This window comes from Natator depressus, chromosome 25 (genome assembly GCF_965152275.1).
Source record: "Natator depressus isolate rNatDep1 chromosome 25, rNatDep2.hap1, whole genome shotgun sequence".
In the NCBI taxonomy this organism is placed as follows: domain Eukaryota; kingdom Metazoa; phylum Chordata; order Testudines; family Cheloniidae; genus Natator; species Natator depressus.
The window spans coordinates 7,118,507-7,141,841 of NC_134258.1; the positions used below are offsets into that span (position 1 = coordinate 7,118,507).

The 23,335-nt window shown below is 55.1% G+C and overlaps 1 protein-coding gene and 1 long non-coding RNA gene across 4 annotated transcripts in view; one reads left to right on the plus strand and one right to left on the minus strand.

Annotated features, from left to right (window-relative positions):
- Positions 1-3,048, minus strand: part of LOC141977754 (uncharacterized) — a 24,764-nt gene extending 21,716 nt beyond the window's left edge. Inside the window, exon 1 of the long non-coding RNA XR_012636280.1 lies at positions 2,045-3,048. This is a non-coding gene — a long non-coding RNA (uncharacterized LOC141977754). The remainder of the gene's footprint in view (positions 1-2,044) is intronic.
- ZNF414 (zinc finger protein 414) overlaps positions 1-22,060 on the plus strand; it is a 22,829-nt gene extending 769 nt beyond the window's left edge. Inside the window, exons 2-9 of one of the 3 annotated variants that reach the window (XM_074939409.1) lie at positions 12,667-12,820; positions 14,531-14,641; positions 15,620-15,727; positions 16,846-16,951; positions 17,621-18,159; positions 19,195-19,245; positions 20,558-20,716; positions 21,570-22,060. In XM_074939409.1, the coding sequence (XP_074795510.1) occupies positions 12,667-12,820; positions 14,531-14,641; positions 15,620-15,727; positions 16,846-16,951; positions 17,621-18,159; positions 19,195-19,245; positions 20,558-20,716; positions 21,570-21,646 (1,305 nt within the window). In that variant the 3' untranslated portion in view covers positions 21,647-22,060. The remainder of the gene's footprint in view (positions 1-12,666; positions 12,821-14,530; positions 14,642-15,619; positions 15,728-16,845; positions 16,952-17,620; positions 18,160-19,194; positions 19,246-20,557; positions 20,717-21,569) is intronic. The other 2 variants (XM_074939410.1, XM_074939411.1) reach the window with 2 other exon arrangements.
- The last annotated feature ends 1,275 nt before the right edge of the window (positions 22,061-23,335 follow it).

Genomic DNA, 23,335 nt, shown 5'->3' on the forward strand with positions numbered 1-23,335 from the left:
GGAGTGGCACCATTGGGCAGGGGCCCAGTCATTACAGCCAATCTTCCCCCCCCTGCCCCAAGGATGATCATGAGCCAACCTGGTATAGGGTTGCTAATGGGAATTCACGTTGTACTGCGCCCTGCCCATTGTACCCTCCCGCCCATCTGTCACACGGACCTGGAGTGGCCCTGTTTTTTCTTCCCAGGAAGCTGTTTGTTTATTTCATATTGATTTTTTTTCTTTCCCCTTTTTATAAATTGTCTTTGTTTGCAAAGGACACCCTCCCTTCTCTGCCCCCTCCCCCCCACCCCTGGGAAACCTCAGTTTCTCTCCCCCACCCCCAATCCCGATTGACTGCACATGTTAGCTGGCTCCTTGTCCGAGAGCTGCTTGCACTGGCTTTGTTGTTGTTGTCGTCATCTTAGAGTTGTGGCAGATGCCCTGGGATGCTACAGTTATTCAGCGGGCTCAGGGCGGCCTGAACGGCTTGCATGTGGTGACAATGGGTGGGCTGTTGCACCGGTTTGGGCTGGTGGTGGCTGTTTGTTGGGAAAACTGGGGTTCAAGCCTTTGTTTTTGGGGGGGGCAATTCTCCCCCTCACCCCCTATTGCTGTAATGCCTGGTGTGTGTGTGTGGTGAAGTACGGATGCATAGGAAGATCCTGCAAGCTGAAATAACTTCAGATGGGCCCTGCATGGAAGGAGGCTTCCTCTGCAGCTCAATTTGCAGGATAGCACATGGGGCTGTGGTAACCGATCACTGTCAGATGCGGGGTGGAGGGGGAAGGAGAGCGAGAGAGGCTCTTGGGAGAAGGTTTCAGAGGTAGCCGTGTTAGTCTGTATCGGCAAAAACAACGAGGAGTCCTTGTGGCACCTTAGAAACTAAGACATTTATTTGGGCATAGATATCTATTTATACTTTATAATATTTTATTTAATAAGTTATTTATGCCCAAATAAATTTGTAAGTCTCTAAGGTGCCAGAAAGACTCCTCGTTATTTTTTCTTGGGAGAAGGTGGTTTTACTGATGACGGTAGATCATATCATGTATTCTGTTTCCTAATGCCTGATTATTTGACTTACATGACCAGGCATGTGAATAGGCAGAGATTAGTGATGAAAGGTTCCAAATTAAGGCCTGGTCTACACTTAAAAATTTTTGCACTCCAGGTAGGTGGACCTAAGCCTGGTGTAGACACGACTTGGTCAGTGGAAGAATTCTTCTGCCAGTCTAGCTACTGCCTCTCAGAGAGGTGGGTTAACAACATTGATGGAGAAACCCCTTCCCTCCATGTAGGAAGCGTCTATGCCATGGTGCCGTAAGCTGTTCCACTAGAGAATGGACATGTCCTAAGTGAGCTATGAGGAGGGATTTGAAAGAAGCATTTTCAGAAGGAGTATTAAAAAGGTTGCTTAGGGCAAGTCACTTGACTTGGGGCCATTAAAAGCTGGCATAGAAATGGTGAAAGCATCATAAATGTAGGACCCTGACATGCAGCCCTCTCTGAAAATAATTAAGAGCAGGGAAAATGCTGTAATCCACCATCACAGCCGCATTTATTCCAGTGACTAGATCTTGAAATTAACACCGAGGTATGATCACGGCTTGGTGCAGGGAGGATTCAAAGCAACTCTGTGTGCTCCTCTGACTAGCATGGGTCAGATGCTTCATAAATAAGAGTGATCTCCACCGAGAATGTATTTAATCACGAATGCAAAGTTCTTGTCTTTTCCCCTCGTCATTTAAAAAGAAAAGAAAGGAAGAAATCTATGTTTAAGGCTGAAATAAGGAAAAACAAGAGTTGTCATCTGGATCCATTATAAACTGTAGATTATGGCGTTGAAGTTCAGGGTCAGCCCCATGCGATAATACAAAACACACGTGTGGGAGGGGGGATGAGTCAAGGAGACTTTGGAAGAGAAATCTGAATTATCTCACTTTCATGCAATTTGAGCTCAGTTGTAGTGTTCTTTTAACATAGTTATTTTTATTTAACGTGTACGTAATTAACCCTGTGATCCCTGGTCTGTTTGTATACATCAAGAAAGGAAAAGGCTTACCTGAGACAAATTTATGCTTTCCAGATTGAGCAGGAAACACTGAGCGAGCAGCAGCCAGAGCCGTGGGTTGAAAGCTCAGCAGAACGATCAGTGAAAAAGCCATTCTGCTGTCATAGCATTTATTTCCTGTATCTCTAGGCCCCTTCTCTTTTATTACGTTTGTAGTGAGTGATCAGGAGTCCCTGGCTCCAAACCCTTTGTCTCTCATCTCTGCGTGTGACGATGTGTTTCAGAAATTGTATTAAACCTCTGGCTGCAGAGCATGGTGTAGATCCTCAAATAGGATTATTTGTTCCATGTAGCCCGCTGCTGTGGATTCGTGAATGTCTTCTGTTAGCTGGTCTGAAGGAGCCCTCGTGTTTGCACTGGGGAGCCAAGCCAGGGCAGTTAACAGACGGAGCAGTGGTGACTTCTCCCCTCGTTAGGGCTGCGTAGTTGCTGTGAACACCTCCCCCACGAACGACCGTTTGTTCGAATTTTGTAAAGGACCGTGTTCTGGCTGCATTTGCTTCCTGCAGCTATTCTAGTGAGAGAGCTCACTAGTGGAAAGTCTCTCCAGGTGGGGGTGGGGAATGGTGAATTTTTGCACAACCAAGCAGAATACTTGCAGAAAGTGACTTCTGAATTAGCAATCGGGGCTGGAATCCTGACTCGAACGGTGTGTCTACTCGGCAATCTGAGGCGTGATTGCAGCGTGGGTAGGCCGACCTGAGCTGGCTCAACCAGCACTCGTGCCGCTAAACGGAGCAGTGACGATGCAGTGGCCCGGGCTTCGGTGCAGGCTGGCTAGAAACGCAAGCGTTTACCCAGGCTCCCGGCGTGCTGGTACAGCCCATGCCGCCCCATCTACATTGCTGTTTTTAATCGTGCGAGCTTGGGTGCGTCTGCCTCTGATTGTGCTGCAGACATACCGTAAGAGTTAAGGTTTGGAGGACAGAAATACACCAAGGAGTTATGGCCCTGATTCCCATGGCCCTGCACCGTGTGCAGTCCCACCAGGGCATGGTCTGATCTGGAGGCGGGCCGAGAGCACTCCCATTCTGATCTGGTAACATGCTGCCCCTGCTTTGCACTGAGGGTGAGTGGGCGCAACAAGGAGCGGGGACCTGGAGAATTGGAGTTGGGGGGGGGGGGGTTGCTGTTCTGTACCAGATACTGAAATGGGGGCTAAACCCCAGGGGAGATCAGGCCTAAAATTCTCTCTCGCCTTTCTCTGGCTCTCAAAACACGGTGGCCGTTTGGGGAGGAGCTGACGCAGTGTCCAAAGTGAGGAACGAGGATCTGAAAAAAAATCTCCCTATTTCAAACACCCGACCGCCGCTTCCCTTTCTTAACTCGGAACGTTCTGTGCCAAAAACTGGATTCTCCCCCCCCCCCCCCCCCCCGCCGCTTCCCGCTACGCAGGCGCACGCTCGCTGCTTCCCGTAGGGCTTCGAAGATGCTCATTCCCTGCTGTAGATCGAACCCCTGAAGAAAGGAGGCTGAATAGGTGTTGCCATAGCAACGAGTGGTGCTGCTCCCAATGGAGAAGCCTGACCTGGGGTGCTATAAATCAGCAGGGGAATCTGGGGAAAATCTGTCCCGTTCCCTGCTGATTTGGGGTGGGGCGCGGGGAAGGTTTTTCTCCATCCTCTTGCTCCAAATCCGCAGGGATTGTTCGATGGCTCACTGAGTTCTCGCCACTCCTCTGCCCTGTCCATGGCACGCTGGGCCATAAAGCTCAGGGAGAGCCGTTCAGAAATACCCCTGGCTTTCAGAGAGAAGAAGAGTGGAGGCTCACAGGCCTCCAGCTCCAGATCGGAGAGGAGATCTAAGATCCTCTAGGGCATGGGGCCTCAACCTTTTCCTTTCCGAGCCTGCCCCCCACCACCATGCGCTATAAAAACTCCACGGCCCCCCTGTGCCACGATAGCTGGCTTTCTGCATATAAAGACCAGGGTCGGCGTTAGGGGGTAGCAAGCAGGGCAATTGCCCGGGGTCTTGCCACAGGGGCCCCCACGAAGCTACGTTGCTCAGGCTTCAGCTTCAGCCTCGGGTGGCAGGGATCTGGGCTTCAGCCCCATGCGGCGGGGCTTTGGTTTTCTGCCCTTGGCCCCAGTGAGTCTAATGCTGGCCCTGCTTGGAGGCCCCCCTGAAATCTGCTCGAGACTTCCTAGGGGGCCCCGGACCCCTGGTTGAGAACTACTGCTCTATGGCACTCGCTCCTGTCCCCTCATCTCCAGCTCCTCCTGGGGCTGTCCACCGGCGCTTGGGGTGCAGCTGGATGGGACCTCAGGAGGTCATCTAGTCCAACCCCCTGCTCAAAGCAGGACCAACCCCCAGATCCCTAAATGGCCCCCTCAGGGATTGAACTCACAACGTGCTGAGTTATGTGGCTGTACGGTTTGTGCTCGGCACCTGGAGGTTTACACTAGAGCTGGTGGAAAATCTTTTAACAGAACAGGTTTCCTTTGAAATCCAGAAGGTTTTGTGGGAGCTTCTTAACGTCCGTGTAATTTTTTGGATGGGGCGGGGGAAGGCAAAACTTTTCATTTTGACAAAGTTGCGTCAGTTTGCTTCTTCAGACTTTTATATTACACAATGTTTAAGATTCGGTAGATTTAGTAGATTGAGTTTAATACAAGTCAGAATGAATCAAACCATACTAAAGAAACACTTTAATGCTATCGAAATGAAATATTTTGATGGTCCTGAATCTTTTTATTATTATTATTTTTATTTTACTTTTTGTTTTGTAGGAAATTCTGAAACTTTTGTTCTTCGTTCCCAATTGGAAGAATTTTTTTTTTCTAAACATCTGAATTTCCCACAGAACAGGAATTCTGGGTCCCAGTCAGCTCCAGTTTTTTCACTGGTGTGGCTGGCGTGCTTCAGGCCTGATCCAAGCCCCAGGACGTTGATGGAAAGATGCCCATTTGCTAAAGCAAGCTTTGGAACAGGGGCTCAGCAAATGAGGAGCCCTTGTCTCGTATGCAACTTGCATGGGGGAGGGGAGCACAAATCCTATTGATGTACAGTGGGACTTGTGCTTCAAAGTCAAACAGGTGCTTTTTAACATCCCAGTTTAGCCACTCCACCTTAATATTGTGCTAACCTTGACGTAGAACCTTAACTTTGTCCCTTTGTGTATATGCATCATGATACAGGCTTGTATCGGTCACGTGCCGTTCCCAAATTTAATATTCTGCAGCTTACATCTTACTAGCCTACAGGGGATAAATCTAGAACACCAATTACTTTCAGTGTGTCTGGTTCACAGTACCCCAAGACTAGATATTGACACAGTCCTTGAAACATCCTATATGTTGTCCTATCCCCTCTCTCCCCCCTCCTGCTCCTTGTTTGTTCCACTTACCTGCTGTCTTCTCTCTTAAATTGTAAACTCTTTGGGGGCAAGGACTGTCACTTTTGTGGTCTGTCCAGTGCCCAGCATAGTTGACTTTCAATGGGATTTAGGTCATAAGTCTCTTAAGTGCTCTTGGGAAAACTTAACCCTTTACCCTAAGGCACATACGCAAGTGGGGGCAGAGCTAAAGTTGTACGTGCAGACTTCGCTCTGGCAGTCAGATGACTCCGTGATCTTTGTGGAATTCTCTACGCACTTTGAGATTACTTTTAGCTGGAGGTGATTGTCGGTCTTTGTTTCTTGTGTGTCCGTGGGACTGAGCCAAACCAACCTTTGGGATGGCCCAGTGTGGACGGAATGATTGACTTTCCCTCAGACTTGTCTGCTATGCAGCATTTTTGTTTGTTCTACCTCTGGGGGGTCATTTGAACATTTGCACGTAGGGATTTTTTTGACCTGGTAGCTCTCGCTTTTGTTGTTTTAAAAAATTACCCCTGCAGAGATTGTACGTGGCGGGGGGGGGAATTTCCAACAGAAACTGACGATCGCAAATGCACAGACCCGCAAGCTGACGCTATGGCTCATGGTACTTTGTGTGTCTCTTTACTTTATTTTTCCAAAGGAGGAGATGTGCTGAAAAGTTCACAGCTTACAAAGCAAACACCCTCTGGGGCCTCAGACCCCTGCTGGGGGTTGGGGCAAAAATTCTTCGGCGGCCTGGGGAAAACCCCAGCCTAAGGGTAGAGAGCGTAGAATTTCCAGCCCCTGTATTGGTTTGGGGGGGAGGGGGAGGAATTCTGATCCCTCGGGGGGGCGGGGGGGGCGAGAAGATGGCAGAGGCATCACCTCTGAGCTAAGTCCCAGTCGCCCCACTGAAAGATTCCCCCTTTGCTTGTGTGTGGTTGTTGTAGGCTGCTCGGTTCCGCTCGGGGTCTGTGGTTTGGTCCAGGGACCACTCTAAGGCATCCTTGATAGAGGCATAGCCCTGTGAGGTGCCTTACGTCTCCCCATATGCCCGGTCTGTTCCCCTCTTTGGGATTTAAGGAAACACTTGGAACGTGTCAGGGTAACTCACCTTTGTCCTAGGTACCACTTCTCAGGCGAGTCGTGTAGGCACCTGAGCTGCAGGGCCCTGAAGCCTTTGCACCTGATGGGTCCCAAATATCCATCTACCAACTGCACGCATCCCCCTACTGCACCACTGGCTCCCTGGCTCTGTCCTTACTCCTCCCCACTGTCCTCCCAACTGCCCCTGAACCTTCCCCTCCTGGCCTCTAAGGAGGAGAAGTAAAAGAGCAGCAGCAGTAGCCTCATTGTGCCGACCCTGTGAGGGCTCAGATGATTCACCCCATAATGAATCCCACAGTGTAGCGGCAGCAAAATCCTCTAGACAAGGCCAGGGAGTTTCTGGCTTTAAAGGCACAGACTGGGCAGGTAGCGTAACACTATTGCTGATGGCTGCAAAGAGGCCCCCAAACCAGCAAGCGAACAAGCTGAGCCCCCCAACTTCCTAAAACTGACATCTGGCCTAAGAGGAAGGCAAGGTGGCCTAGTAGATAGGCCACTGGACTTGGACTTGGGAGATCCCAGTGCAGTTTCTGGCTCTGCCACTGGTTTGTCTGGTGTTCTGGCCTTTGCCTTCCTATGCCTCAGTTTCCCCACCTGCAAAAGAAGGATAGTGATTTCTGTAAAGCACTTTGAGCTCTCTTGATGAAAAGAGCTAGATAATTTTTTGGGTTTTGTTTGGTGTGTTTTTTTGTTTTTGTTTTGTTTTGTTTGTTTTTTGTTTTAAATACAAACCGCAAAGTTAAGCAGCCAGCCTCGGATCAGTACAATTTTCAGCCCCAATTCTGCCAGTGCTTAAGATCATGCTTAAATGCTTGTGGTGAACAAAAGGTGAGATGTCACCCAGCCATAACCTGGAAGTATTTTCCTGCACTATACCTGCAAATGGGAAGTTGCTGGGCATGGCGAGGACGTTCTTCTGCCTGGGTTCTTCCCTTGTCGCTTTTACTTTTCCACTGAAAAATCCATGAGGGGAATATGGCTGACTAAGACAGGAGGTCGGAGTGGTGCTTGGGTGGTGGCTGGCCCACGAAGGCCAATGAACCTGCTACGGCCCTTTGCCAGCAGCTGGGGGTGATGTTAGCTCAGGCAGTGGGCTGCCTGCTTTCCGAACCAGAAGTCCCAGGTTCAATCCCCATGGCTGACAACTCCCATACAGTGCAGCTGGGTTGAGAAGCCACGTGGCAAATTTGTTGGGGCAAGGTCCTTATCTCCTTCCATCCCTAGCTGGTGCTGACTGCGATGCTTGTCACTGCACGGGGCCTGCGTTCGCTTGGGGAATCCCTAGCCCCGACACGCTCTATTGCAGCACGGCCAGGAGGGGAAACAGGCTCCTCTTTGTGTGCCACAGAGCAGGCTTTTAAAGTTTGCTGCCTCTGTACAAACCAGGACCGAGCCTCTGCCCGCCATCAGCCTCGCTGCTCGGAGGCGCCTGAGGGGGTCTGGTTCTGTGCAGTACCAGCTGCCCCAAGCACTGAGCTAAGCATGGCAGGTGCCACGCTCACCGGTGGCTTGCAGGCGGCCTGGGCATCCCTGGCAGCGAGGGATCCATCTGTGGCCCTTTCAAGAGGCGTGGTTAGGGTGCTAGCCTTCCATTTGGGAGACCCAGGTTTAATTCCTCGCTCTGCCACAGGCCTCCTGTGTGACCATGGGCATGTCATCTGTAAAACGTCAAACCTCACTGGGTGCCAGGAGGAGAAACACATTAGATACTAGGGGGATGTGGCGGGTATCCTGGGGATTTTGGCAGTAGGGAGCCTTGCACCTCTAGGTCATGGGTTCAGATCCTGTCCAGGGCAATAATGATCAAAAATCATTCACCTGACTAGTGGTTTGCATGAAAATGAGTTTAATGGTCACAGGCCAGTTCCTAGTGGGGCAAGTGTCCACAACTGGCAGAAAGGCCAGCATCAAGGAGGCCATGGAGCAACCTATGTGACCCTCCCCCGTGGTCAGGGCTGTGGGGTACTCGGCTGCATTCAGGCCTGGTACAGAGTAAACACCAGGCTTTACTGGAAACAAGTTAGTGAGTTGCACCACGGCGGTGCCCTGCTCTTGATGTGCCAATGTGAACCAGAGCTACACGCCCATGCCCAGGGGGGAAGCAGCCCCACTGGTCCAAGGACATCTGCCCAGGCAAACCAGAAATCCAGCTCTAGCTGTAATGGTGGGCGCTTTGCCTGGAGTGGACTGGCCCAATGCTCTCCCGCTGGACCTGCCCTGTAGTTAGTAGCATTGGCGTTAGATTTTCATCCCTGCACGAAAGTCTGAGCAAAGGGTGAGCTCTGGCACCTCCTTGTCCCCAAGCAGCTGGGCTGCCCTGAGCCGTCCATGGGGAGAGGTGGGGCATTGAGCCGACTGATGGAATGGCATGGGGTCCCCTACACAGCCCTGTCCTCTACCTCCCACTGCTGCCTCCCTGTGCAGGTGGGGGGAACAGCCCAGTCCCCGACATGAGAGAGGAGTTCACAGCCCAAGGCTAATGCAGCCACTCTGCAGGGGTGGTCGATCTCGGCACCATCCTAAAGAGCTGTGCCTCCGACAGCTTTGGGGAAATACATTTGGCAGCTTGGCCTCATTTAGATGACAAGCTTCTCAGGGTGAGGACTGGCTCCCCGTCTCTGCACAGCACCCAGCAGAGTGTGTGAGTGTGTGGTTCCCTGCCTCCGCTCCCATCTGTCTGTCAGCCTGGCAGCTGCCGCTCCTCAATGCTTCATCCTCGCTGCAGCTAACGAAACTCAAAATGGCTTTTCAAGACGGTCTGTTTCTAATAGGCTTAGGCTGGGACCCACGTAGGGAAGGCCTATTTCCCTGGCCCTGTGGGGGAGAGAAAGATAAAGCAGGCTCCCACCATGCACTGCTCCGTCATCAGCTGTCCTGGCAGGCAGATGACCGACCAAGCCAGTGTCTTCCCGCATCTGACCCACCTTCCTTGCCATGGGGAGGCGAAGGGGTTTTTGCAGCTGATCTACGTACTCCTCGCAGGAGCTTAGCTGCAGGCGCTGAGCTCGCTGATGTCTTCAGTGCTGCGTGTGGGGAAGACTTTGCAAAAACCGGCCACTGGCGGGTGCGCGCCTCTGAGGCCAGCCCAATCTGTGGGGCGCGCACTGTGCGTTTGGGTGCATGCGCTGGCTGGGAGGAGCAGGCTCCTGATACGAATGCAGGGTATCTTCCAGTGGCCTGTTGGGGGGCGCTCAGCAGAAGATCTGGATCCTGAAAAAATGCGTAGGAGCTCAAAGAACTAGAACATCCCGGGGCGGGGGGGGGAGCCCTCTTGCTTCCAGGCACACCCCACCTCTAACTGCCAGAGGATGGGGAAAACATCCTTACGGGCATATTATTCCCTAGCTGTCCACTGGGGAGGTTCTTGCAACTCTGCATTGTCAGGGATGGGGTACGGGCTAGCTGCGTAGACTCTGGGTATGTCTACACCGCAAGGGAAAACCCAGAGCTGGCCCATGCCAGCTGACTCAGGCTCACGGGGCTGTTTCATTGCTGTGTAGACTTCCGGGCTGGACGCCTTGCCGAATACACGCCATTTCAACTCGGTGCCCTTCACGATGCGCTCTGGGGGGCCAGCCAGAGAACAATGTCCAGTTTGTTTGTTTGACAAGACCTGTTGTCCGTGAAGCTGACACTGAGTTTCAAGTGTGGTGTCGTGATATGAGAGCCCCATTAGAGCAACATGTCAAATAGGGTCCTTCTTCTTGCTATTTCTATGGGGGTGGTGTCTGTTCATAGATGATTGGCTCTCAGTGCTGGGTGTCCAACCAGGCCCCAGCTGGGAGCCCACCATGGGTCTGAAAACCCCTCACTCCATGTGATACTCTTCTGTGCTCCCTGTTCATCCCCTATTCGCTTGGCTAAGCATGTGGCCCAATTTTGTGAGAGTCTCCTAGTTTTCAGGACTGTCTTGGGGTCTGGCTAAGGCTGGCCAAGATCCTGGGTTTCGCTCGGCCCCCAGCATGCCTGGCCACCTGCTGCACTGATCCAAGGAGAATCATAGAAAAGCAGGTCTGGAAGAGGGGACCTTGAGAAATCATCAAATCCAGCCCCCTGCACTGAGGCAGGACCAAGTAAACCTAGACCATCCATGACAGGGATTTGTCCAACCTGTTCTTAAAAACCTCCAGTGATGGGGATTCCACAACATCCCTTGGGAGCCTGGTCCAGAGCTTAACTACCCTGAGAGTTGGAAAGTTTTTCCCTAATATCTAGCCTAAATCTCCCTGGCTGCAGTTTAAGCCCATTGCTTCTTGTCCTGCCTTTAATGGACATGGAGAACAACGGATCAACATCCTCTTTGTAACGGTCCTTAACATGTTTGAAGACTGTTATGTCCCCTTCAGTCGTCTTTTCTCAAGACTAAACATCTGAGGTTTTTTTTTAACCTTTCCTCATTGGTTGGGTTTTCTAAATCTTTTGTTGCTCTCCTCTGGACTCTCCAATTTGTCCACCTCTTTCCTAAAGTGTGGCACCCAGAACTGGACACCATCCTTCCGCTGAGGCCTCACCAGTGCCAAGTACGGTGGGACAGTTACCTCCCGTGTCTTGCATACAGCACTCCTGTTAATACATCCCAGAATATTGGCCTTCTTCAAACCTGCATCACATGGTTTGACTCCTATTTAATTTGTGATCCACTGTAACCCCCAGATCCTTTGCAGCGGTATGACCACCCAGCCGCTATTCCCTACTTTGTAGTTGTGTGTTTGATTTCCCCCACCCCCACCCCCCCGCACTTCCTACATATAGTACTTGTCGTTATTGAATTTCATCTTGTTGAATTCAGACCAATGCTCCAATTTGTCAAGGTTGTTTTGAATTCTAATCCTGCCCCCCAAAGTGCTGGCGACCCCTCCCAGCTTGGTGACCTCTGCAGATTTAAGAAGCATCCTCTCCACTCCGTGATCCAAGTCATTAATGAAAATATTGAACGGCGCCAGACCCAGGTCTAACCCCTGTGGGACCCCACTACCCCTCCCAGTTTGACACTGATCACTACGACTTGAGTGCAGTCTTTCAACCACCCATTTTGTAGTAATTCCTAGTTTGCTTATGAGAGCGTCATGTGGGACAGCCTTACTAAAATCCAAGAGGTCCCCCATCTACAGCTTCCCCTCTGTCCACTGCGCCAGGAGCTCTGTCAAAGAAGGACATTTGGTTGGTTTGACAGGATTTGTTCCTGACTGGTGCTGCCACCCCACACCCTGGCCTGAGGGAGCAGTATAGGGTGTCCCGATTTTATAGGGACAGTCCCGATTTTTGAGTCTTTTTCTTATATAGGCTCCTATTGCCCTCCACCCCCTGTCCTGATATTTCACATTTGCTGTCTGGTCACCCTAGAGCAGGAAGGCCCTGCCATCTGCTCATGCCGAGAGCCTGACCCAGCTTCGTAGGGGCAGGTCCTTCACCAGGCCCTGAATGAGCAGCAGTCCCCACCCACCTCGCCAGCCGTCCCCTCCAGCAGCTCCCCCTTCCTTTCCTTCCCCAGCACCATGTGCTCCTGTCCACCCCAAGGTCCTTCTGACCAGCCGCTGCCCCCGTCCAGCTCCATTCGAGCCACGCTGGCCTCTCCTCGGTGGTGGGGGACAAGGGGCAGGGAAGGGTGAGTGGCAAGGGACAGCAGAATGCTGGTGGGCCAGGACAATTCCCTAACATGCCTCCCCACACAGACTAAAATCTTCCCTGTGAGCTCCTCCCCTCCCCGTTGGAAGGGGCCTCCTGTTTTTTCGCTGTGGAAGTCTGATGCTCCCGTGGGCCCTGTAGCCACAGGCCGAGGTAAAGCTACCTCCTTAGCACCCAAATGCCCCAGTAGCTGAGGAGCAAATAGGCGGATGGGGGGGAATTGGTCACCGCTGTTCAAGCAGCTTGTCCCATGCCACGCCCCGGGGGGGTGGGGGGGGGCAGGGGAAGCTAAAGTGTTTTAAGGAGCAACTGGTTCAGGGGGCAGAGGAGGCCCTGCTTTTGGGGGGCAGCCAGCGGTTGGCATGATGTTCAGAGGATGTGGTGGGCTCCCCGCTCCAATGGGCCACGCAGCTTTGTATCCCTCCCCAGACTAATCACCCCTGGCCTTTTCAGCCTCCTCTCCTACAGAACCTATCCCCTGCAGGAGTCCATCACATCTGGCAGCTGGGGACGGGAGGCATCGTTGCACGTTCACAAGACCTCTCTGTGCACGGCTGACCTTGTCCTCTTGTGTCTGGTTTAGCATCACCAGGAGAAGAGCCCCTCGCCAGTGCCCAGCATTGCCCGCTCCACCACGGCCCTCGCTTACCACGAGCACTACGCCTCGCCTGGCCCCGTCAAGAGCAAAGCCCTGAAGACCGAGAAAGACGCAGCGTTGCCCTCCTTCTCCTTGGGCGGTAAATACGTTTCAGAGGGAGCAGAAGTGTCTGTGGGAGATGCGGAGGGTGGATGCAGGTTGCAAGGCAGTTGGCATGGGAGGGAAGAGCCACGGGCTGTGTGTGTGTGTGGCAGGCTGCAGAGTGATGCCGTCCATTTGTGGAAAGCCCCCGCTCATTGTAACACACAAGCGGAACCCGTTGCGTGGGTTCCCCCCGCAAGGCTCTGCTCGGGGAGGTGTCAAACGTGGGATATCAGGAACCACGTGCAGAATTCTCCTGCTGACGCAGCTGAGCACTCCTCTAGCGTGGTGTGCGTCTCGTGGTCATCGCTGCCACCTCCCACCCGTGTTAAGACCGCATGTCCCTCTTCAGGTTGAATAGAGGCCGTGATGTGAGCTAGACGAGCGCCAAGCTGTCTCCCTTCCAACCCCCCATCTTCCCATTCTGAAACCTTCCTCCTCCAGTCCTTCAGGCTTGGACGGGGTGGGTGGGTGATTTAATGGATCAGACTAAGACGGTGGAAAGATCTCTCCAGCTTCTCTCTTGGAATTATGGGAGAACAGGATAATAAATGCTTTTCCCACTTGAAAAAATGTCTTACCCTCTTCAATGTAGCTGAATTTGGACCTACAAACCCCCTGCCCCCAGGTCTGGACCGTGGCATAGCCCTGGTGGTGGTGAAGATCTAGTGTCTCCCCTTAGTTTTCGGGGGGGGGGGGGGGGGAATCCATTTGGGTCAACAAAAGTTCTGACTTCCAAAGTGCATCCTTAATGTGCTCCGTGGGACTCGTCCCTAGGCGAGAGACGCCCATGTGTAGAACTGTTCTGGGCATGCCCTTCTTGGATCCAGGGGCTAACGAATTTTATGCAAAGAATAGTTCTTTGCTCCAGAGCAAACAGACCTCAGAACTTAGTGCATGAACTGGACATTGACTTTTAAACGGCCTTGAGGCCTTCATTCCTGCTGGCCTCCGAAGGTGGGATGTGGAAGACCTGGTGCCTCAGCAGCTAGGAAATAGAGATGAGCCGAGACGTGACCACAGAGCTGGTTCCTTGTCCCCAGATGCCCTGTGGAGGGGCCTGCATGTGGCTCCCTCCCAGCGTGGCTCCCAAACCTTTCCGAGGTGTTAATAGCCTGGCGTTCCGGCTGAGAGCCTATGTCAAGAAGCTCAGGTGAGACCCATGCCGGGATGATGTACTCGGGGGTAGGTCTGTGCCGTGGCTGGCCTGTGCCAGCTGACTCGGGCTAAGGGGCTGTTTAACTGCAGTGTAGATGCTCCCAAGCTCTGGGATCGTCCCACCTTGCAGGGTCCTAGATCCTGGGGCCAGACATCTACACCGCACTGAAACCGCCCCATAGCCCGAGCCCCCAAAGCCTGAGTTGGCTGGCACGGGCCAGCCGTGGGTTTTGAATTGCAAGGTAGACCAGCTCAGATGCTTCCAATAAAACCAAAACCCAGGTTCAATTGAAAAGGAATCCAAACTCCTGGAAGTGGCACCCAGCAATGGCCTTGATCGAAATACAGAACTCTGAGACCGCCACGACGGCTGAAATATCCCACTGTGCCTAGCGCACTCCTGTTCTGATGGCCTCTGCCTGGTGGCTGACTGGCAATAGCTTTGCTATGCACTGGGCGACATTGCTCTTGACTGCAGCTCGGCCTCGCCCGGCTGCTGGGAGTTCGTCTCCGGTGGCCACGCGCCCGTCGTAATTCAGGATCTCTCCAGCAGGCGACAATGACCCGGCAGTGTCGGGCAGCCAGATGCACCCAACGGGAAGTGGAGGCAGCGGGGCTCAAGCTCAGGACCTGCGGCTCCCGAAGCGCAGACCCCTCCCAGGTGGGCTCAAGGGAGTAGCAGTGCATGGGGGCGGGGAGGGGGTAGAACTGCGATTCCCAGCAGGTCAACTCTCTTCCAGCAGAGGGCACCGCTCCAGGTACATTCAAAGGGCCACGACCGTTCATCCGTTTTCTCTAGGGAGACTAACTCGAACTTGTCCCTTAAGTGTTCACCTGGGATTCTTGCTAGTCTGACGTTGCCCCTTCTCGGGGCTTTCCATCTAAGCTAGAGAAGGGGGAGCGGTTTGGGTTCGGGCCGGACTCCTTTACTATGTTCCTGGGCTAATCTGCTAAACTCTTCCTGCTCGCCCTGAGAACGGTCCCAGGGAGAAGACCCAGAGGAGATGGCAAGGGAAAGCAGTGGCTACCTGGAGCAGGGGAGAGAGACCAGGCAGTGGCAGGAGAGAGGCAGAGGTGGGAAGAAAAGAAAACGGGGACCACACTGTAAAAGGGCCGTGATGGGATCTTTCTAAGGGAGAACTGAAGCTCTGGACCCTTTGTCTCTGGTCCAAGCAGAGCCCAGGCTGATAGGGACTAGAAACTGTTGCCATCTGACCGCTCAGCAGCCTGTATGACATGAGTTTGGTGGGTCTCATCAGGGACAGTGCAAAAATCACCATCGCGCCGTGTGAACTGGCCCCGTTGGTGGCTTTTCTCGGCAGAGAGTCCCAGCCTGAATGAGCCATTGGGGGATCCCCCTAGGTCCGGGGTGAGGTATGCTGTGGGGGGAGCAAAAGGCCGTTGCTGCCATCTGCACCCCTTTCCTGGGTAAACCCGCTACGTGTCCCATCCGCAGGATCTCTGCGAGAGGCAGCCGGCCGTGTCCTCACAGGTGGCTGATGTGCGTCATGCCCAAGCCAGCTAATTCTGACGCCAGCCGCGGAGAACCAGCGGGGCCCTGCACTTCTTCTGGGGAAGAGGGAGGGGAGATGTTGGGGCTTGGGAGAGAAATGACTCCGGCGGCTCTCTCTCCTTCCAGGGAAGCATTACCAGTGCTCAAGCTACGGCTGCAAGCTGGCTTTCCACAGCATGCAGGAGCTGATGGATCACATGAGAGTCCACTACAGACCCACCCAGTCCCTGGAGGGTAAGACCTGGGTTGCATATCATCCCAGCGGGGTGCTGGGAGAAGGGGGCCTTGCTGCCGAGAGGTGGGTGCCAGGACACCGCGTGCTCGGGCAGGCTGGATGGGGAGGCCTCGTTATCCCTTCCCAGTGCTTCCTCTGGGGCATCGGCCCCGCTGGGCTACTTCTAAAGCGTCGGTTTGCTGTTGATGACTGAGCAGCTGGTGACGAGACTCCAGCCTGCGGGTTGCTTGTGGGTGGCTCGCGTGAGTGTTTTGTCGGAGCTGTGATTGTCCACTGAAGTCGCACGGTATCGCTACCCACTGACCGGCTGGTTGGAACTCTTGCACCGTGACAATTCTCCCTGCACAAGTTTGCAAGGCCAGGTTTACATGGGCTTGGCTCCGGTACAGGTGTGGGACTCTCCCAGGAGCTCAGTTCTCAGTTGCTCCAACAAGGAACAACGGGAGGTGCTGGGTACTCAGGTCGTAACTTTTTATAGCAGTACGTGGGAATGGGAGCTCGTAGCTATAAAACTGGGGGTGGGGGGTTGTGTTTCAAACCCCCCCGCGCCCCCCAAGACAGTGTGAAGCGGCACTCGCCCAGCCAAGTGTCCACAAACAGCAGCTCGCTGATCCCAAACGCTCAGCCCACTGGCTCTGATCGTACACATGCTCCCCAACGTGCCCCCGCTCTGTGCGTCTGGCTGCTTGGGACCTAGATCAAATCTGCCCCTTGGCTATCAGAGGAGAAGCTAATTCACTAACTTCCCCACCTCCAGGTTCTCTTCCGAACCCCCTCCCCTCATCTTATCAGCCACCCTCTGCCGAGCCGCTGCGCTGGTAAACTGTCTAATTATCCTTTTTTTTTTTTTTTTTTTTTCTTTAAACGGGGCGGGGAGGCCTTTGAAATGTGCCTTGCTGTGATAACTGGGTTCCCTGCCTTCCCTGCAGAGGGTTACTGGCAAATAGACGTTCTGTGTGTGTTTGCAGAGGTGAGCACTGTGCATGACGAAGGGGCTGGGCTCCATAACCACTGCGTAGCTGGTTACAAAGAATCCCCTAGATATAAGTTGAGACCGTTGTGTCTAGGGTGGCCCTGACTGAGTGTCTCACTGACCCCTCTGCCCCTCTTCTGCCAGGTAAAATATTCCACTGCCCCACCCAGGGCTGCACGGAAACTTTCCCCAGCATGCAGGACCTCGTGGCTCACATGAAGGTGCACTACAAGCCAAACCGCTACTTCAAGTAAGTCCCCTCTCCCCCACCGACCCCTCACTGGTCCCAGCGAGTCCAGAGCCCCCAGATCTCCTAGGCAGGGCACTGCACCCACCAAGCTATTCTCCAGGGCACTGTCGTAAATGTGCCAAGCAATGGGGCTCTCTCCTGTGGCTTGGGGGACTGTTCAGGAGGCAGTGGGCTTTGCCCTGCAGGGTATAAATTTTTCCTCCGCTCTGTGCTGTCCCTCTGCTTGTGGCCGTGCCCCTGCGTGATCCGATGGGCCAGTTCTTCCTCCTTGGCGCTGGCTTTGTCCCCTGCGGTCTAGAGCCCCACAACCCAACAGGACCCGCCTCCGAGGGTCAGGGTCTGTGCTGCGGAGTGACCGCCAAGGTGCGCACAGCTTGGGCAGCGCAGCAGGGGGGCGGCGGCTGACAAGAGGGGCCCGCGGCCGCTGGCACTGCTGTGCCAACCCCAGGGGCAGGAAGCAGCCGCAGCACTGACTCCGGTTTGGCGGGGGGAGGGTCGGGTCAGAAAATGGCTCCACCTCTGGCCATGTGCCTGGGATGGCTCCTTTCTACATGAGAGAGAGAGAGTTCCTGGTCCGCTCGGCTCTGGGCCTCTCTGCTGAGCCTGCAGGATGGGGGCTTCCCCTCGGGCCGGGCTGTTGTGGACTCGCCCTCTCCTGTCGCTCCCCAGGTGTGAGAACTGCCTGCTGCGTTTCCGGACCCACCGCTCCCTCTTCAAGCACTTGCACGTCTGCTCCGACAGCGCCAGCAGCCCGGCTCCGGCGCAGAAAGCTGAGAAGCCCACCCCTCCTGCTACCTCCGGCCTGGAGAAGGACCCCCCGGCCAAGCCCCTGGAGGGGCTGCCCAAACTCCAGAGCGTCATCCGGCACATGGAGAAAGAAGCCATCCTCCCCGGCATGGACGCTGTCTCCACCGCGGTGCCAGCCTCACTCCCCACTAGTCTCCCTGGTCTCCACGGCTCCCTGGAGTCCATGCCTCTGGTCTCTCCGGCCTCCCACCCGTTCCCTCTGCTGGAGCCCTCGCTCTTCGGGCCATCGTCCTTGACCCGGTTCTCGGGCCAGCCTCACTCCACGGTGCCGGGGCCTTTCCTGTCCTACATGCACCCGTCTCCCTACAGCTTACCTCAGGCTTCGGTTCAGCATCGCCTCAGGCCGTACCTGCCCAGCCAAGGCCTCCCGGTCTCCAATGCTGTGTGGAAGAAAAGTCAAGGTGAGAACACAGGGCCAGCAGGTAAATCTGTCATCTTCAGCTGGGAATCCCCCATGCTACAGCAAACCTCCTTCCAGGCTCGCCCCAGGCTGCTGCTGCAAGAACCCACAGGTGGGCAGGGAGGCACTTCCAGCCGAGGACGCTACCCACCAGCTGCCCTGTCTTCCCCCTGCCACCCTGAGAACGAGAGAGATCCCACTTGCTCAAGCTCCTAGGTTCCCTCTGTCCCGGGCTCCATGGTGGGTGGGGTGGGTTCCATTTCTCCGCCCCTCGTCCCACGATCTCACCCCCAACAAACCAGCTGCTTGACGGGGAAACTTGATCACAAGGCCCACGTCCGTCCTGGAGGACTCCCCAGACATGGGGCGTGATGCAGGATCCCATTTGCCCTGCTCTGTTTGCCAAGGCCTGGGGGCATATTGGGCTGAATCCCACGCTGGCTCCACCAACCTCAGGAGTTACCACGCCAGCTGAGAATTTCCCTCTAGTTCTGTAACCGAGGCCGAGACTCCTCCCTGGCCTGTTCCTCCCTCGCTCCCTCCCACCAGCCTGTGGCCGCTGTGTTCAGCTGGTGAGCCCCGCTCCCTTTCCTGTGATGGCCGTCGTCGGTCTGCGCTGGGGACCCCTTCGGCGCAGGATCTGGCGGGAGGAGGAGCCCCGGTGACAGGCTATTGCAACTGCTGCCCAGCTAACGCCCTGGCAAACCTGCGGATGGTGTGGGCACCGGGGCGTGTTCCTGGCTCTCATTTGCTCCAGCGTGAAAGTCCCTCCTTGTGCTAAAAAAATCCCAGTTCAGCTTCCCCACCCCTGATCTCCGTCCCGCTTCCTGCCCCCTGGAGATGTCCGTGGAGTCCTGCGGGGGCAGCGCGTGGAGCGCTGCCCCCTGGTCTTGTCAGCCTTGTTCTGAAAAGCCAGTGGCAGCTGCAGCTGGACACCGCTGGCATCCGAGCCAGGGCCTCTCGGTCGCTTCCCTTCCCCCCCAGCCAAGGGAGGGGAAGGCCTAATGCTTGTCTCGCCCCTCGATTCCCTTCGCAGGTGTGTGCGTCGGCCCACGCCTCCCATGCTTTGGCTCAGGTGTGACTTCAGGTTAGTCCGGCACCTCTCGGCTTTGGGCTGCTCTCTGGTCACTGGGTGGTGCTGCTGTGCAGTGAGGGGGTGACCTGCCCTGGGAACTGGGGAACCCCAGGAAAGCAGGGAGGAGGGCTTGAATTAGCCACGTCACACAGGACAACAAAGGGCTCTTAGTCCTTGGAAGGCCCAAGGGCACCACCCAGGGGGCAAAACAACCACAATAGGTGTGGTTGGGAGGCTTAGTCCAATAACGGTTCATTCCCTCTGAAGCACCTGGCATTGGAAGACCGGATACTGGGCGAGGTGGCCTGACCCAGTCTGGCCATTCTGGCGTTCTAACCTGCAGCCACATGCCCTGATTGCCTCCGCGCTGCAAGCTAAGCAGGGCCAAGACTGCTCAGTCACTGGATGGGGGACCTCAGAACCCCTCGATAAGGGACATAATACAGAGGCCTTGTACGTCAACCGTTTAATACCTCTAGCTGACAAGGGAGGGTGCTGCCTGCCCTGGCCGGGGGAAAAGTCTATCCGTTGTCTGGGACTGACTGCTGCTGTGGTGTCTTGAGGGACAAGACTTCTTGTTTAAACCAAACCCTGTGCGGGGCTGGCTTTGTTACCCTCAGCCTGAGGCTGTGTGCCGGGGTGCTAGCGTGTGTCTGTGGGGCGCTGGCCCTGATACCTGGGGAGGAAGAGTGGCCCTGCAGTTTCTGCGGGCTCTGACCATTTGCAGAGCAGGGATGGTCTCGGAGGCCTGGTAGCTCTTGAAAGAAGCGTCTGCTGGCCTGTCCCTGCTGGGCGGTGTGGGAAATCGGCTGCTCTCCTGTGTTACCAGGGAGGCTTGGATTTCCCCAGCCGAGCCAAGCATGTGGCAGTGAAGGCTTTGGGCAGGGGAATGACCTGCCCTTTTGGGGCTTAGCTGGAACAGCCACTAGCCCAGCCCCCTGCCCCTTTTCTAGGTTGGGGCATTACAGTAGCCGTGAGAGGCACCAGCAACCCTGGCCACCCTGCCGGGCGCTGTCCAGAGAGAGACAGTCCCTGCCCCAAAGCGCATACTGTCTCAAGAGACAAGACAGACCAAGGGCGGGAGGGGACCAGCTGGTCAGTGGCAGAACTGGGAATAGAACCCAGGCATCCTGAATCCCTGTCCGATATACCATGCTGCCTGCCTTGGCCTTCGGATCTCCCTTCCTGGCGGCCATCAGCTGCTGGGTGTGTCCCCAGGTGCTGCCCAACAGCTGAGCATGCCCGAGGGGGGATGGCTGTGTGACTGCTATCCCAGGGCACCAGCAAGTCAGCACCCATGCTTTCCGCCCCCCCTGTGCTGCAGGCCACTCCTCCAACAGCCGCATCGTGTGGGAGCACACGCGGGGGCGCTACACCTGCATGCAGTGCCCGTACTCCAGCGCCTCGCGGGAAGAGATGACGCTGCACATTGAGGATCAGCACAAGAATCCACCCCTGCCCAGCCGCCTGGATGGAGAGATGGGTGCGGTCCAGTGAGGGGAGGTGGGGGATGGGAATCTGCCATGCTTGCTGGTGGGAGGAGCTGGTTGGAGCTGATCTGGGGATCCGGCTCCCCGGAATTCAGCCCAGATTCCTTCGCATGACAAGTGTGCCTGGAGTCTCAGTGGAAGGAGTGGGTCATATCCCAAAGTCACACCCTTCCCCAGAGCCTGACAGGGCTGCAGTTTGCCCCTCCTGGCTGGAGAAGCAGGGAGCCTGGCTTGGTGAGGTTTGTTGGGGGGGAGAAAAACTTCTCGCTGATCTAGGTAGGGGAGTAAGCCTCAATGCCCAGGGAGTGGAGAGATGTGGATGCTGCTAAAGCTGCCATAGAAATGGCCCCCTGAGGTTAACTGCTTCCCCACTTGTCTGAGCGGCACCAACTCCATCCTGCAACCTGTCTGGGAAACCTGCCCCTTGCCCGGGTGTCCTGGCCAAAGTGCTCCTATAGGGCCAGTGCATTGACTCCAGCTCCACCCACGAGCCCAGAACAACTGGATGGTTCTACCAAACTGCAGTGACCTTGGACTTATCATTAGGCTTTAGAGTCAGGTGACGTGCCTGGAGCAGATAACAGCCTGGGCCTTTCTGCCAGCTCCTGTTGTATTGGACCTGACCAGGTTTTCTTGGTCACCAGCTGGGCTAGAAGCTTGCCTTCTACACCAACCCAACACCGTGGGCCTCCGCTGAGATGCAGCAGCGTGGCGTAAAGCCAGAGCGCTGGCCCCACACGAGCTAGGAGGCCATGCCCCCAGTGTCCCACTTCCCCACAGCCTCTCAAGCAGCTGCCAGGGAGGATTTCTTAGCGCTGATCCTTCAACCTTGTGCTTCTCTTGCAGACTTCGGCGTCGGCCTCGCCTCCTTCCACTCAAAGCTCCCGCCGGAGATGGAGAACTCCCTGTACTCACAGCTCTGATGCTCCTGCTGAGCCAGGGGTGGGGAGGGGGGGAGGGAGGTGTGCATGGGAATGCAGTAGGAACGGGTGTACGTAAAAGCCAGTGCTGCAGCAGGAACCTACCTACCCTCCTCTCCCTTCTTCCCGTGCTGTGTTTGCACCCGTCCCCTCACCCGTAGCCATGCCACTGACTTCAAGCTGTGCACTGCAAAGAGTTTGAGCAGGGAGGGGGCTTTCTCTTGGGTTTGGGGTCTTTTTTTTTTTTTTGGAAACTTTAATTTAAGGCCTGGAAGCTTGTATATGTCTCCCCCCCCTGCTCCAGCTTTTACTGCTCCAGGCTCAAGGGTTTGCTGTAAAGCCTGGTAGAGTTGCTCAGGAGTTAGTGGACTTCCTCTCGGGGATGAGGTCACTAAGAAATAAATGGGAATTGGACAGAAGGGGGCTGCGTCTGCTCTGTGTCACACTGCCTTGGGCATGACCTCTCCCCAGGCGGGGAGCAGGGGGCTGCTAGGCAGGGCTCTGAGCGTGGGCTGCAGCTGGGTAGAAACCGTTGGGAGTTTCCCTTGGGGGATGGAGCTGGATGGGGGGTGGGCCTGCATGCGGAGGGCTCTACAGGAGAGGGGCTGGCTAGGCAGTAGCCTCAGGGCCGGATAATTGACTTTTAATAGGGTAATAATAGCAGGGCCTGGCTCCCTCAGAGCACCGTGGCAGGAGCAGGGGGACATGGTCGACCTGCAGGATTCTGCTTAGAGCGAAGGAAGAGGCTGACAGCATCAGTCCAGGCCGAGGGAGCTGGCCTGAGCAGGAGTGCTCTGTTCTACTGGCAGCACCTGCAGGCTGGGACTTGCTGTGCAAACACCCAGCCCCTCTTTGCCCTTTAGAGCTTCTGCTCTAAGAAAACAAGGCAGAGCTAGCCATGTCTCACAGCAGAGGAAACAGAGACAGAGAGCTGGTGGGCCTAGTTTTCAAAAGTGCGCCCCCCCCCCACCCCGATGTGCCACATGCTCTGGGTGAAACCAAGCTCCTTGGCTCTACACCTCCCAAATCTGACCCTAAGGGACTTGCCCAAAGCTCCTGATGTAGCACCAGTGTGTAGATGCTTCTGGCAGTAACAGGTTTTTTCCTGCCAACTGGTTAATCCAGCTCTCGGGGATGGGAGAGCAAGGGCGCCAGAAGCCTTGAGCTAGCTGTATCTACCCGAGGGGGGTAGGCTAACCTGGCTCTGGTGCTCAGGGACTGGGACTGAGCGGGCTCAAGTATAACCCGAGGCGAGAGGGAAGGGGAAATTCCCTCCACTCCAAGTGCAGCTGGTTCATGGCTCACACCATGCCTAGGGGCTGCCTTTTCCTTGCAAGTGAGGTTCACTGAAGGTAGCGGGAGGCAAACCTGTCAATATGTGGGGGGGGGGGGTTGTTTTTGCTCAGTTAAACCCCTTCAGCCTGGCTAGGTGAAAATTCTCCCTAGTTCAGGGGGAGCTTGTAACTCTTGGCAGACTGGTTTACAAAACCCTAAGTTATATCCAGCCAGCAGTTGATACCCACCTACCTCTTCTAACTCCAACCAGAGCCTGTTTCAGTCTTACAGGGGGGTGCATAGAGAAGCTACTTCTAAACACTGCCCTACACAACCTGCAGGCTGTTTGGCCTCCCCTGTGAATTAGTTGTACTGAAGTGGTGCCCACAGGCTCTGAGCAGGTGGCTCCCCCCCCAT